Source organism: Onychomys torridus, chromosome 23, assembly GCF_903995425.1.
Source record: "Onychomys torridus chromosome 23, mOncTor1.1, whole genome shotgun sequence".
Lineage (NCBI taxonomy): Eukaryota > Metazoa > Chordata > Mammalia > Rodentia > Cricetidae > Onychomys > Onychomys torridus.
The window spans coordinates 40346699-40361822 of NC_050465.1; the positions used below are offsets into that span (position 1 = coordinate 40346699).

General features: G+C 48.2%; 3 protein-coding genes across 6 annotated transcripts in view; 2 read left to right on the plus strand and 1 right to left on the minus strand.

Annotated features, from left to right (window-relative positions):
* The window catches only part of Coq10b (coenzyme Q10B), a 38804-nt gene extending 32950 nt beyond the window's left edge, over positions 1–5854 (plus strand). The window contains exon 5 of the mRNA XM_036173352.1: positions 4897–5854. Within this exon, the coding sequence (XP_036029245.1) occupies positions 4897–4968 (72 nt within the window). The 3' untranslated portion in view covers positions 4969–5854. The remainder of the gene's footprint in view (positions 1–4896) is intronic.
* On the minus strand, positions 1867–11135 carry Hspd1 (heat shock protein family D (Hsp60) member 1). Of its 4 annotated transcripts, none has more exons than XM_036173348.1 (12): positions 11083–11135; positions 9487–9662; positions 7888–8140; positions 6914–6996; positions 6433–6528; positions 5816–5909; positions 5505–5673; positions 4974–5073; positions 4185–4430; positions 3178–3352; positions 2566–2744; positions 1867–2478 (listed from the first exon to the last, which is right to left on the minus strand). In XM_036173348.1, exons 2-12 carry the CDS (start codon positions 9658–9660, stop codon positions 2326–2328), a joined length of 1722 nt encoding a protein of 573 aa, XP_036029241.1. In that variant the 5' UTR covers positions 9661–9662; positions 11083–11135; the 3' UTR covers positions 1867–2325. The 4 variants fall into 4 exon arrangements, with proteins under 4 accessions (XP_036029241.1, XP_036029240.1, XP_036029242.1 ...); XM_036173347.1 differs by lacking the exon at positions 11083–11135 and adding an exon at positions 10585–10729; XM_036173349.1 differs by lacking the exon at positions 11083–11135 and adding an exon at positions 10208–10398.
* Positions 10429–14111, plus strand: Hspe1 (heat shock protein family E (Hsp10) member 1). Its single transcript, XM_036172990.1, has 5 exons — positions 10429–10724; positions 10889–11375; positions 12056–12220; positions 13634–13723; positions 13938–14111. Exons 1-5 carry the CDS (start codon positions 10429–10431, stop codon positions 13986–13988), a joined length of 1089 nt encoding a protein of 362 aa, XP_036028883.1. The 3' UTR covers positions 13989–14111.
* The last annotated feature ends 1013 nt before the right edge of the window (positions 14112–15124 follow it).

The following is a 15124-nucleotide window of genomic DNA, read 5'->3' on the forward strand; positions in this document are numbered from 1 at the left end:
TTTTTTTTTTTTGGTTTTTCGAGACAGGGTTTCTCTGTAGCTTTGGAGGTTGTCCTGGAACTCGTTTTGTAGACCAGGCCGGCCTCGAACTCACAGAGATCCATCTGCCTCTGCCTCCCAAATGCTGGGATTACAGGCGTGTGCCATCACCACCCGACATGCATCTTCAATATGGTGATCCTAGTGGTGATTGATGGTCCTGTGAGGTGTTAGTGGTTTTCGTTGACTATTTGAAAAAGGAAAAAAATCTTAACCACCACTAAGACTTCTACCACCATCGTTACACCCCAAGACATGTTTATGGATTCAAATGAGTTGGCTTCATTATAAAAAACATGTGGCAGTGATGGTATCAGGGAGTTTTAATATAGAAGACCCCAACTGTCTGTCCAAAGTATCTGAGGTCCTCATTTATGACCAACAAGATGCAGCATGCATTCATTATCTTTTCAAGACTTTTTTGTCTGTACCATCACTATTACTTATCACATAGGAAAGACAGAGACACCTGACACCCTTATAGTAAAAAACCCCAGATTTATTGGTGAACTGTAACCAAGAGTTAATTTTAAAATGCTGGGCTCAGTCAGTAGTAGCTCCTTGTGCTTTGAAGAGTAAAGCTATCTGCCAGTAAAACATTAAGTGTAATAGTTCTTAGGAATTTGACCCCAAACTGAGAGGTGGCACACCTTTAATCCCAGCAACCAGACGGTGAGACACGTGGACCTCTGCATTCAAGGCCAGCCTGGTCTACAGAGTTCCAGGAAAGCCAAGGCTACACAGGGAAACCCAAACGCACACAAACCCCCACAAGCCTTTTCTTAAGCATTTCCTGTTATTTCAACATTGACACTTGCCAGACTGGAGCCACAGCTGTTTGAGGGTCAGGCCTGTCATTGCTTTGCAGGGGTCTTGGACCTGCCCACATCTACCTGGGGCTCTCTACCAGTGTAAACACCATTGATTTTCTCTTTTGATAGCAGGGTGACTGTACAGAAGGGTTCCTTTCTTCTGGGTTACTCATTTTCCAAGTAGATCTAAGTACATTTCCACAGCTAAATAAATACTGGGCCAGTGTTTGCTCCTTTTCCATTTCTGATTCATTCTGATTTTGGAAATTTCCCATCCTTTGTTCAGATAAACCCTTTGTGAAAACTACCAGTTTTTGTTCTCACAGAATGGCCAATGGGTTGGAATCGGAGGCACGATTTCTGCTTTGTCTACATCCTGGCATCTTTTAACTTTCGCCATCTTGGTTTTTCACACGAAAGAATGTAGCTTCCACTGTTCAGGATATTTATAAAGTGGGGGTTGGAGGTTCAATCCAGGGCCTCACATTGCCTATTCATTTGGGTAGATCCCTGGTAATTCTGGGCTCAATTAAAAGAAATGAAGGCTGGTTAATAGGTGCTTGCTTAGCCAGGTGGTGGCCTAGATCAACCATTACACAGAGAAAGCCTCTCAGGAAAAATTAAAAAATGATATGGGCACGCAAGCACCAAAGCTAGAGGACAGTTTGAACCCAGCTCATCAGTTGTATAGACTGGCTGGCTACCCAGCTGCAGGGATCTAGCTCTACTTCAGCACTGGGGATCAAATTCTGGTACCCTTGCCAACATAGCAAATACCTGACCAGGCCAGTTCCCAGATTCAAGTACCATGTTCCCCTCTGAGGGCAGGTGGGTTTCAATACTCCCCAAACTAGCCAGACCAACCAGGGTTCTGCCTTCTGTAGGAACTCATTATCACAATAACTTCCTTTCCAAGGAGGAGCAGATACAGACTGCATGTGGTGTTTTTACACACTCAACTGTACCCCTCTTCAACTGGCCTTCACTTCTTCCATTAAGATGACGACACAACCAGGAACTTTAAACAAAATTTTATTACACAAAAGTTGTCACATAATTGGATACTTCTCTACTTTGTACACAATTATTCTTACTCTCCACAGAAAGGCTGCTTCTGAACTTCTCATCTGGTGACACAGTGCTACAATCCTGACTGTAACAGAATAGTAGAAATGCCTCAGTGACTTAAGTTGAAAGCAGGACACTGGTATATGGCTCTTGCACCCAGTATCGGGAATGTACAAATGTCTTTATTCAAAAATACAAAATAAATTATCTGTAGGCATGGACAATGACAGCAGTAAACCATTATAGATCATCAATGGAAACCAGTAACTGATGGTCATAGTGATCAGCCAGCCTTCTCTCTCTTCAGTCACTTCCTTCAGGTGACTTCTCGGAAGTTAGCGGTGAGGAACCTGCCTTGAGCTTCCTGTCACAGTTCGTTGATTAGGGCAAAGCACTATTCTAGGAGTTAGAACATACCACCTCCCATACCCCCTCCCATTCCACCCATGGCGCCCATTCCAGGGTCCTTCTCTTCTTTAGGAATTTCGGTCACTACAGCTTCTGCTGTAGTTAGCAAAGAGGCGACCCCAGCAGCATCCAGCAAAGCAGTTCTCACAACCTAGAAAAATGTTTGGAAACGGTTAACCAGTGAAAATTACACACCCAGGGCAAGCCGTCTAGGTTTAAGAAATGCTCAATTATTTACCTTTGTTGGATCAATGATTCCCTTTTCCACCATGTTCACAAAGTCTCCGAGCATAGCATCATAACCAACTTCTGAGGAACTCTGCATAATTTTCTCAACTATCAAAGACCCTTCAACACCTGCATTCTTGGCAATAGTCATTGCAGGAATTTTGAGTGCTCTTTTAATAATTTCTATACCTACAAAGCAAACACATTTTCACAAATTTATTTTGGTTTTTCCTTTTTGGGGCATACCAGATCACTCACTCCATGGTTAAGAGCACTGGCTGCCCTTTCTAAGGACCTGATCTGATCCTGAGCACCCAATGTAGTGGCTCACCACAGTCTTAATTATTTAACTCCAGCTCCTGGGGATCTGCTGCCCTCTTCTGGCCTCTGAGAGCACTACACACATGGCACACAAGACATACAAGCAAAATACACATACACACAAATTAAACAAGAACACAAAAAAGCCCAGCCCATGTGAGAGGACTCATCCAATCCTACCACAGATAAAAAGAATTACTAAAAAAAATAGGGTACATTATTATCTCTCTGGCACCAACAACACTACTTTTCAATAGAAAGAAAGAAATCAGGCCACAAACTCATCTGAAAGAATTTTTACCTATTTTCTGATCGTCATTAGAAGGCTTTAAGGAATCCAAGGCTGGGATGCACCGAAGCAGAGCGCAGCCCCCTCCTAGAACAATGCCTTCTTCAACTGCTGCTCTTGTAGCATTGAGAGCGTCTGTAACTCTGTCTTTCTTCTCATTCACTTCAACATCACTCGTTCCTCCAACCTAAAGGTGAAAAGAACTGTCAGCATGCTTTTTCCCACTCACTATGACCCCTGGAAGTTACTTAGAAGGCAAGCCTGAGCTGGGTATGGTGGCAGTTAGGACCCCAGCAGGCTAAGGCAGGTGGGTTACCCTAAGGCCGCCTGGGCTAAAGAGCTCAAAACAAAAGCAACAAAATAAGCCATTTTAGAATAAGAGGTTATGTGTTACCAGTGACTAGTCCTCTGTGATAAAGTGTCACAGTAAGGGTGCCTCTTCTGATGAACCTATCCCACTAACAAAACATCCTTTCTACAATTTCCCACAGCACAAGCTGAACTGTGTTTTAAGAAAAGGATGCTGGCCAGGTGGGGATGGCGCATGCCTTTAATCCCAGCACTCAGGAGGTATAGGTAGGCGGATCTCAGGGTGAGTTCCAGGCCAGCCTGGACTACAGAGAAAAGGCAAGGCTGGGAAATGTGACGGTGGTAGATTGCTTGCACTAACTACATAGGACAAGGAGCCATCTGTCTTCGTACTGGTCAGGGACAGATACCTATTTTAGACTCAGGAGGCCCTGGGATATAGCCCCAGTGTGTCAAAGGGCTTGCCTTGCAAGCCTGATGACTGGAATTTAATTCTTGAAAATTATAGTGGGAAGGTAAATAGCCAACTGCTGATAGTCGCTCCTGACTGCTACACGTGCCCCATGGAAAGTGTGCTAGGCCAAGCACACACGCACACACAGCACAGCTGCAGATTTCAGGAATGAAGGTACTTGCTTGGTTACTATTGGTATCAAAATCACTAGGCTCAGAGCCTGAAAAGGTCCCACCCACCAAGGTTACAGCTTTACCTTCAACACGGCTACTCCATCAGAGAGTTTGGCAAGCCGCTCATTCAGCTTCTCCTTTTCATATTCACTCGTTGTGATGTCTAGCTGCTCAGTGATTTCTTGAATGCGTTTCTCAATTTGAGCCTTGTCACCTTTCCCCTTCAAAAGCATGGCATCATCTTTGGTGACAATGACCTCTCCAACTTTTCCTAAGTCATGAGCTTGAACGTCTTCGAGATTTAGATTCAGCCCCTCTTCTCCAAATACCTGTAAGAGCAGTGTGCTATTAGCGCCTTTCATCACAGCAAGCTTATTACTGCATCTAACACAGGGGTTTTGTGAGGAGGAACAGCTTGAAATACTGCCTTTCAGGACTGGAGATGGCTCACTGGCTGCCTGCTCTGCTCTTCCTGGACCCCCCCAGGACTCACATGGCAGCTCACAACTCTGTGGTCCTATGGGACCAGATGCCGCCTTTTGGTGTGCATACAAAATACTCATATACACAAAGTTAAAAGTCCATTTAAAAAAAAAAAAAAAACCACCACCAACAAAAAAAAACCCGCTGTTTTTCTTGATGTTAAGGCCACTAGTATCCCAGAACAAGGTCTGATTAAAATTATTATTATACAAGTTGGAACTATTTTATTTGAATTTTGAGAAAAACTTTAATCATGTCCAGACCCAGCAAATTAGAAATGCAACCTAATCTAATCTCTAGTGTTCCAAACAGCCAACAGAAAGAAACTGCCTCATCTACGTCCTATTATCTGCAACCTGGAAGCACAGCATCACCAGTGACTGACTTACCGCACCACCAGTGGCAATAGCCATGTCTTTCAGCTGGTTCTTCCTATTGTCCCCAAACCCTGGAGCTTTGACCGCCACAACCTGGAGACCAACTTTTAGCCTGTGAAGAACACATTACTGTGAGCTTTAAACTGAAGGGGCAGCTGGGAGGAAACATCTAGCTTGGCTCCCAGTGAGTTCTGGCACTCAGGAGCCTACTCCTTCCCCAGCAACTGGTCTGAAGAAAGGAGAGATGGGGCTCTCAGCTAATCAATCTGTTCCAAGCCAATCACATACTTCCTTAAGTTCCAGACAGACAGCTGCACAGAGTTAAGAGGACACATGGACAGTTCTCTCTGGGAAGCTGTGGGAGGCAGAGGCTGAAGGGGTGTGTGCATTTGAGACCAGCTTGAACACAAGTCAGACCCCTAATGCACAGAGCACTACTATGTACTACCCTAAGTAAGACACACAAGTCCATCAAGCATGGAACTAATTTCAAACAGCAACACAAATCATCTCCCGCCTCAAAACATGAGCCACCCAACCCACCTGTTCAAAACCAGTGTGCTTAGCGCTTCTCCATCCACATCTTCAGCAATTATGACCAAGGGCTTCCGATGAGCATTAGCAATTTCCAGAGCAGGGACAATGGACTGGACACTAGAAATCTTCTTTTCACTCAACAGAACATAGGCGTCTTGGAACTCACACTTTTGACCTGTAAAACAGTGAGCAATAAAACCAAATCCTACCAGTACCAAGAAAACCATCAATTTCCTTCTACAAGTAAACCAGTAACTCATGTTTTTCTCACTTACTGAACCATGTATTTTAAGATTCACTTACTGACTTGCTCTTACCTTTTGATGTGTTAATAAAATATGGGGAAATATATCCTCTGTCAAACTTCATGCCTTCAATAATCTCTAATTCATCATTCAGTGTTTTTCCATCCTATGAAAAGCCAAAGAATTAGACCAATGGATTTAGTGAAGAAACAATACTTGGACAGCTAAGTCTAGAGATGGCTCAGGGGTTAAGAACATTTGCTGTTGTTGCTGGTTAGGTTCTAGACACCCACAGGGTGGTTCACAACTGCAGGTCCAGAGATCTTATTTTGGACTCTGAGGCACCAGGCACACACATGATACACATACACACATGCCTTTAGTCCCCACAACAAAGCGAAGGCAGAGGAAGGCCGTCTCTTTAAGGTCCAGGCCCACTCACTATTCCAGGCCAGCCAGGGCTACAAAGGGAGGCCCTGCTTCATCCTCCCTCCTGCTTATAGCTCGCTGAGAGCTCATTATTTATTTAATTGGACGGGGTCATCCTGGGAGGCAAGGTTCCCAATTCAGACAATAGTCAGAACCATACTCAGCTAAGAATGAATTGCTGGTCAAGCCTTTTGTTTGGAAAACAGTTGACAAACACCTCACTGAAGGTATTATCAAAACACATCAAATCCCACACTTGCCTTCACTGTGATGACGCCCTTTCTTCCAACTTTTTTCATTGCATCAGAAATGATGTTTCCAATGTCTTTGTCTCCATTTGCAGAAATTGTAGCAACCTGAAATAACCACATTACTTCAAAATTGAATGGTAAGACTGCTATTTCCAACCCTCTTCCCCTTCGACCTTCCAAACTGATACTTCCACCCAGGGGAGAGAGGGACATTTTACAGTTAACAGTTTAATAATAAATGGAGCTGCATCCTCTGTCCTTCCATTCTTTGGCACATTAAGAATATACTGGCTGGGCGGTAGTGGCGCACGCCTGTAATCCCAGCACTTGGGAGGCAGAGGCAGATGGATCTCCGTGAGGTCGAGGCCAGCTTGGTCTACGGAGCTAGTCCAGGACAGCCTCCAAAGCTACAGAGAGACCCTGTCTCAAAAACAAACAAACACCCCAAAAAACTTGTCAATTCTTTTCAAAGAGGAAATCAAATCCTTACCTGAGCAATCTCTTCAGGTGTTGTCACAGGTTTAGATTGCTTTTTCAGTTCAGCAATTACAGCATCAACAGCCAGCATGACACCTAGTTCAAGAACGTATGTTACTGTAATGCGGAGCGTGAACACACTCTCCTGACTGTGCCAAGTCCCCCGGCATGTGCCCAATCGCTGTAATTCCACCATTCAGTTGAAAACCATGTGATCAAGCCGGGCACTGGGGAGGCAGAGGCAGGTAGATCTCTGTGAGTTTGAGGCCAGCCTGGGCTACAGAGTGGGTTCAAGGACAGGCTCCAAAGCTGCAGAGAAACTGTCTTGAAAAACCAAAAAGTGATCAAGATGGTGAGTGGTGGCTCACAACTGTAATCCCAATACCCAGGAGGCTTAGGCAGGATTGCTTTCTTTTACGGCCAGCATGGATACACAGGGGCCAAGGCAAGGAGGGCTCCGACGGACAGCCAGCCACTCATTCTTAGCAGAAGTGAATGAAGTAAGACAATGCAGATATAGTTTCAAAAATCTCACTGCTTGTGGGCTGGAGAGATGGCTCAGTGGTTAAGAGTACAGGATGCTCCTCAAAAGGACCGGGGTTCAATTCCCAGCACCCACATGGTAGCTCAAAAAGGTCTGTAACTCCAGTCTCATGGGACCTGGCACCCTTGCACAGACATACATGCAGGCAAAACATCAATGCCCATAAAAATAATGAAATCCTAGAAATAAAACAAAATCCCCACTGTTCAATTCATTCTCTGTAAGTTAATACTAATCCAATCATGTTTCCTGTTTCCAATATGGCCCCCGAGTATATTCCCTTTGATTAAATGAGGCATAGGAAGGAGAGGACAACTCCAGCAAACCTGTGCACACACACCAACAAATGTAATAAAAAAGGACGAAGATGAGAAAATACTGTCGACCAGTATCATTCTTTGTAATTTCTCCTTCCTGTAGGGCCAGTGACATGGCACTCTTACCTCGCCGGATTTCTACTGGATTAGCCCCTTTGCTGATCTTCTCAAAGCCCTCCTTGGCAATAGAACGTGCCAGAACAGTAGCAGTGGTGGTGCCATCTCCAGCCTCTTCATTTGTGTTATTGGCAACATCTTGAACAAGTTTAGCTCCGATATTTTTGTATTTATCCTTTAAGTCAATTGACTTTGCAACAGTGACCCCGTCCTTTGTTACTTTGGGGCTTCCCCAACTCTGTTCAATAATCACTGTTCTTCCCTACAATGACAGAGAATATAGCACTCACTCCTCAGTGATAAGTCTCAAAGTTGTCACAGTCCTGCAACATGAAATCTCAAAAAAGGAGATTAAAAATCCTGACACTAACTGATGCCACCTATAAAACATGAAAGCACAGGTAACAATCACCAAATCCTGGAACATTCTTCACATCAACTGTACTTGAATTTTGATATGAACTGTTATTTTTTTAATGAACAATTACTTTAAAAGTATGGCTTACTTCAACATTCATTCACTAAACATCAGCCAGTAAATTAAGAATAGTTTACTGCTGGGCACTGGTGGTGCACGCCTTTAATCCCAGCACTTGGGAGGCAGAGGCAGGCGGATCTTTGTGAGTTCTAGGAAAGGCGCAAAGCTACACAGAGAAACCGTCTCGAAAAACCAAAAAAGAATAGTTTTCTGTTCACTTAATATAGAACTTCAAAAATGGCAGCTACAGGCCACTGGATCTGAACCACACCATCCTGTCTTGAGCTGTATAAACAGCGCTGTGTGCAGTTCTTTAGCATCGACTTAAAATGACCGTGCCCCATAGCCAATGATGGCTTCAAAGTACTATGGCTCTTTATTCAACCACACAGAGTATGACCCCAGCCTTTGACCTCAGTACTGTTCAAGCTGGCTTGGTCTACAGGAGTTCCAGGTCAGCTATGGCTAAAGGCCCAAGACCCGGTCGGTCTCTTGGTCTCAACAAATAAATACTAGGTGAGGAGTATGCTCAACTCCTACACTTGGGAGATAGGAGGATCAGTTCAAGGGTAGTCTTGGTACATACAATGGGAATTGAGCTATTGAGACTCTCTCAAAACCCCAAAACCACAGCAGCTCACAACTGTAACTCCAGTTCTGGCACCTTCACACGGATATACGTGCAGGCAAAACACCAATGCATATAAAAATAAATAAATCTAAACTCTATGCTAGTGCATTTCCTTTATGCATACAGGAATATTTCAGCACAGTAAGTAAAACCTGACATCTGCAATACACTTTGAGGTGCTACTGGACTTTGAGCTGTACTTCCCCCTCTATGCTCTCTAATTACTGGGAGAGGATCCAAAATTTAATGCAAGTATGCACACAAGATTAATTCCACCTCAAGTTTGAAAGCCCTCCTTGAGCTATTATTGTTACATCGTATTGCACAAAAGTCCCCCAAATGGTCTGCAGCTAAGGCCACCAAACTCCTAAATAACACCCCCAAATCACTAACATGTACCTTATCCAAACCAGATTTTCACAAAACTTGACAACAAAATACTCATTTGCAGCTACAGAACACTCGTCTTCAATTAACACGTTTGCAAGTATACTGATACCTTTGGCCCCATTGTAACAGCTACGGCATCGGCTAGAAGGTCTACACCTTGAAGCATTAAGGCTCGAGCATCCGCACCAAATTTGACATCTTTGGCATAGGCCCGAGTGAGATGAGGAGCCAGTACCCGGGACACTGGTCTCATCTGGCGAAGGACTGTGGGTAGTCGAAGCATTTCTGGGGGAGGAGGAAAAAAAAAAAAAAAAAAAAAAGCAAAAGATCACTACTAGCTAAGGACAAACTTGTCCACCTGTGCCTCAGAACGCGGGGGCTAGCTCGACCAGCGCCCCGCTGTCCTCTGCTAACCGCCACGCCTGGGCCACCCACGGCGCCGAAGCTTCAGGACATCACTTGCAAAGGATAGAGGCGGCCGCCCCCGGGCCTGACCTGCAGCACTAGCACAAAGCACACGAAACCACTTCCCCGTGGCCACCCGCTCCTGCTGCCATCGCGAGTTAATCTTTCACTGCCAAAGCGGCCTCGGGAGCAGATCCCCTCCAAAAAAAAGTGTCGGGGAGAGAGAGAGAGAAAAAAAAAAATCAAGCTGGCGTAAGCGAGGCAGGTTCCAAATGCAAGTGCATAGGGAACTACACAAGTACTCATGACGGTGCAAAACCCCGCAGGGTTGAAAGTGTGGCCGGGTATCCACCCGGATCTACAGCAGCACAGCAGCCAACAAGGCCGCAAAGAAAAAAAGCAAAACAAAACAAAAACGCACAGACCCGCAGCTCAGCCCGGCCGCGCCGCCCCACGTGTCTTCCCGACAAGGTCAAAGTGGAGGCGCCGGCTGCGGGCAGCCGGAGGGGGCGATTAGGGACGGCGCCCACCCTCCATCGGAGTCCTGCGGCGCGCCGGGCGCGGGCGGCCCCAGCGGCTGCTCAGCCCCCCTAGCCCGCCCTGGCTCCCGCGCTGGGCCCGGGTCGCGTGGTCCGGGCCGCACGTGATGAAGCCCGCGTGGCCCCGCCGGGGCCTGGACTGGCGAGCCGAGCGGGGCCGGGCCTGCGGCGTGGCTGCCAGGCTTGCCTCCTGGGCCCGCCGTGCTCGGCCCCGTGCTGGGGGAAGCAGGCCGTGGCCACCACGCACGCCGAGGCTCGCGTACCTGCGGGGCGGCGGCGGCGGCGGCGGCGGCGGCTGCGGCGGGAGCGCACGAGGCGAAGCAGGCCGTCGGCGGCGAGTGAGGGACCGAGCGCAGGGCGCGCACCGCAATGAGCCCCAGTCCCCTCCCTCCGCCCCTCCGCGGCCCCGCCCCGCCCCGCGGCCCCCCGCGCGCGCGCGTGCGTGCGTGTGCGCGCGCGGGGGGGGGGGAGGGAGGGAGGGAGGGAGGAGCCCCGCCCCCTTCCCCGCCCGGGCCCGGCAAATCGGCCTTCGGCGCGCGCGGCCCCGCCCCCTTGTCCCTCGAGCAGCCCCAGCCCGGCGCTGGGCTCGGCCCTCTCCCGCCACCGTACGCTCGTTCCCGGGCCGGGCTCCCTTCTAGAACCTTCCGGAAAAGGCGCCGCGCTTCCCCCCCCCCCCCGGCCCCCCGCGGGCGGGCCAAGGGTCAAGTGGCGTCACTTCCGGGAGGAGGAGGAGGAGGAGGACGAAGGGCTCGTTCTCTCACCTCGGCCGGCCTCCTGGAAAAGCCTAGAAAGTGCGCCCCTTTTCCTTCCGCCTCCCGCGGGTCCCCCCCCTCACCCCGTCCCCGCCCCCGCCCCCGTCGGCGGCCTGCGCGGGGCCGTGGCCACCAATCGGCGCACGCGCTGCCGCGGCCGCCCCCTCGCACGCTCCGGCGCCGACTGCGCCTGCGCGCTGCCGGGTCTCCTTTTTCACGTGTCCCCCCTCGCCGGCCCGCAGGACTCTCCTTGCAGCGGCGGCCGCGGGTGCAGAGTCCGAGCTGCGGCGGCACGCGTCATGGTGAGTGTCCCGGCGCTTGCAAGCCCGCCGGCGGGTCGGGGGCGGCCCGCGGGGACCCACGGCGTGCCCCGGCGGCCGCTTGAGGGCCGGGCCGGGCAGCACAGGCGGGGCACCCTGCAGGGTCCGGCTCCCGCAGAAGCGAGGCCTGGCTGCCGAGTTTCTCCACCATGGCTTCTTTGCACGCACGTGTGTGCAGGCCTGCGTCCGGGGCGGGGGGCGGGGGCGGGGACCCGGGTGCACGCCCAGGAGCCCACCTGCCCTGGCGGGGATGAAGTGCATGTGTGCTATGGTGGGGGACGTAGGACCCAGGCTCAAAACTTGACGCTCCCTTCCCCGGGTTTCTGCAATTAAAAACGAGAGGGATCCCAAAGGAGGGAAACGCTTGACCTTGGAGTAGACCGAGGTTGTGGTTAAAGGTAGTGTGGTTGCTGATGAGCAATGGAGATCGCCCTGCACACACACACACACACACACACACACGCACACGGGAGTGGAAATTCCATTTGGCTTACATGGAGTGGGACATTCAAGACTGTTTCCTAGCCTGGGTTTTCTTGTCGGCTTGGGACGCTTTGGCCTGTGGGGTGTTTTACGCTGGCGATGGTATTTATGCACGGTTTTGTGTCTGGCCCTGCGAACGAAGTTCCAGCCTGTTTGAGCACGCGTTTCCCTCCCCACAGGCAGGACAGGCTTTCCGAAAGTTTCTCCCGCTCTTCGACAGAGTGTTGGTTGAAAGGAGTGCCGCGGAAACCGTGACCAAAGGCGGCATCATGCTTCCGGAAAAGTCCCAAGGAAAAGTCCTGCAAGCCACCGTAGTGGCCGTGGGGTCGGGCGCCAAAGGCAAGGTAACGTGGAGCCACGACAGGGGTGCCGAGTATCAAGTGTGGTGTGGAAGGAAAGCAGGGGTCAACCCGAGGTTATCGGGAGTGGCTTTCTAAATAGCGGGTGTCGGTTTTTTTGAAATAATTTCAGTTCACAGAGAACCTCGCGTTAAGGAAAACGGTTGTAGAATTGTTTTTATTTTTCTGAGGAATGGAAAGGGACTCTAGAAGCGGTAAAAAGTACACACGGGTATTTTTCGTGTGTGTGTGTGCGCATGTGCACGTCTGCTGGCTTGCAGGGTCCTCTCCACCTTACTCCTTGGGGACAAGGTCTCTCATTTGAACTAGCCTGGTTTCCAGCCCTCAGTGTGTTGGCGTTACAGCCATTTTTCTAGTGTTGGGATTCCCATACTCCCACAGCAAGTCCGTTTACCCGCCGGGCTTTCTCTGCGGTGCCAAGCACTCCAGAGAGTAAAGCCTGCCTGCCGTGATGGTGGCTCACCAGTGGTCCTGGTGCTTTGGAGGCCGCGGCAGGAGGATTGTAGAGCCTTCTAGGCTAGCAGAAAGATCAGGAGGGTGAGACCGTGTCATAAAAAAGGGAAAACCAAACCTCACAAAATTAATTCTTCAGTAGCTACGTTGTAACCCACTGTTCACATTTTAAATGGACAAAAGATTGTGCACTTATATAAACCCTGGGGCCTTTCTGAATTGAAAGAAGCATTTTTTAATAAGGTGAAAACTGATTCTGGCACTGGTGGGGGCATGTGCTGAGGCAGGAGGATCCAGAATTAATCACCAGTCAAGGCTACACAGACCTTGTCTTAATCTTGGGCCACTGGTACCTTTAGTGGGCACACTTGGGATGGGGATGGAGATGCTCTGGGTTCTCCACTTAGCTAAAGTGCTGCTTCAGTCTCTGACTGAGTCTGTGCCCTCAGGACAAGGACATTAAATCAAGAAATGTATATTAAAATGAACAAGTTTTTGTTCACTGAAAGAAGTTATACGTGACCATTGACTATTTGGTATGAAAAGCTGCTTTACCTCACATGGTGTGCAGGGTGTGTTAATGTTTAACAATTAAAAAGTTAGCCAGCCTTAGCTATTCCCTGAAATGTGGTTTTAGGGTAAGCCACTGTGTTTATTTCACCTTGTAAGTACAGTAAGGCTTATACTGTGATGATCTACATCTAATGTAAGTTATATTGCTTAACCACTAATGAGGTGCTTAACAACATACTGGACTTGAGGGAGCACATTTCATTTGGTGACTTGGAAGTTGTCTGTAGAGCTGAGTGTGGTTGGTGCATGCCTGTAATCAACAGCACTTGAAAAGCTGAGGCAGGGGGCTCCTGGTGTACACACTGAGACAAAAAGTTCACTGTGTATCTCGTGAACAAGATGCCTTGGCTAATCAGCAACTTCTTCCTTAAGGGTGGAGAGATCCAGCCAGTCAGTGTGAAAGTCGGAGACAAAGTTCTTCTCCCTGAGTACGGAGGCACCAAAGTAGTTCTAGACGACAAGGTGAGTAAGGCTGTGACTTTAACAGAAATAAGTGGGTGGGGGGCACGGGCCTTTAATCCCAGCACTTGGGAGGCAGGGCCAGGCCTGGGCTACAGGTTGAGATCCAGGACAGGCACCAAAGCTACACAGAGAAACTGTCTTGAAAAACAAATAAATAGATAAGTTGTGTGTATTTGCTTTTACTGTCTTAACCAGTGGTTTTTTTTATTCATAGGATTACTTCTTATTTAGAGATGGTGACATTCTTGGAAAGTATGTGGACTGAAATCACTGTTGAAATGGTGTCACATGAAGCTACCCATTCCGCTGATGGTCTGAACTATTCATCATGTAAATAATTTCCATGCCTCCCTTTTATAATAAACTGATGATGCCCAAACTAACGACAGCCACTGTCTCTGGAGTTTAGTTTCACTGTACTGTTGTAAACATTTCCAAATAAAGTGATGTGAATGGACAGTCTTTAGTAATTAGAGTTCTGAGAAATAAGGGGTTCTAGGTAAATTGAGTTTTCCGGATGAATTTGGCATTATTACATAGATGAGTGATATTAAAGCCGTGGACTTACACTTAGGCACTGACCAGAAGTAACTTGGAGAAGGGAGGGGTTTGTTTCAGCTTCAAGTTCATAGTTCATATAGAGGGAATTGTGGGCAGGAGCTGAAGCAGAGACCAGGAGGAATGTTATTGGCTTGCTCCCCTTCTCAGGCTGCTTTCTTGCACAGCCCAGGGCCACCTGCCCAGGTGTTGGAGGACGTAGTGGGCTGGCCCTCCCACATCAGTCATTAAGATAGTGCACTGTTTCCTAATGAAAGCAACTTCTCAATTGCAGTTTCTCTTCACAGGTGACCCTAGCTGGTGTGAAGTTGACAAAAGTTAGCAACATTGTAAAACAAGTATAACTGTGGTACAGTTCCTCTGTTACAGAGGTGTGTGGTTCTTACCCTCTTCATTTTTTTATTTCCTGAGCATGTCTTAATTTCCAAATCTTACACCAAAATTTGTTAGGTTTGTTTTGGCAAAAAATCAGCACAGGAAGTCAGATAGATGGCTCAGTGGTTAAAATCACTGGCTGTTCTACCAGATTTGGTTCACAGAACCTGGATGGTAGCCCACTCCAGGGGTTCATTTCTTTGTGCTTCCCAAGGGATCTAACGTAACATGGCCTCTTGTGTGCTAGGGAAGCTTTCTACCACTACAGTAGACCTCTAACTTTCCATAATCTGAGTGCAGTTGATTTCAGAACAAGGGTGAAAAGTGGTAACCCCCATCCTAAGGTAGTGTGTGCTTTCAATATGTATGTGTATTGATGCTTATGTGTTTATTGCTTTTGATATGCCAAGGCCTAATTATCAAATTTAGATACAAAACATAGGAAGTTTGGGGAGCTGGAGAGATAGC

Bases quoted from the DNA above. Each gene is read 5' to 3' on its own strand.
- Hspd1 (XM_036173348.1), bottom strand. From the start codon at position 9,660: ATGCTTCGACTACCCACAGTCCTTCGCCAGATGAGACCAGTGTCCCGG. The intron at 5,674-5,815 runs GTAAGAGCAAGT...ACTGTTTTACAG, and splicing joins TTTTATTAACACATCAAAAG to GTCAAAAGTGTGAGTTCCAA. The intron at 5,074-5,504 runs GTGGGTTGGGTG...TGTTCTTCACAG, and splicing joins AGCACACTGGTTTTGAACAG to GCTAAAAGTTGGTCTCCAGG.
- Hspe1 (XM_036172990.1), top strand. From the start codon at position 10,429: ATGAAGCCCGCGTGGCCCCGCCGGGGCCTGGACTGGCGAGCCGAGCGG. The intron at 10,725-10,888 runs GCCCCGCCCCGC...TCCCTCGAGCAG, and splicing joins CCTCCCTCCGCCCCTCCGCG to CCCCAGCCCGGCGCTGGGCT. The intron at 12,221-13,633 runs GTAACGTGGAGC...TTCTTCCTTAAG, and splicing joins GGTCGGGCGCCAAAGGCAAG to GGTGGAGAGATCCAGCCAGT.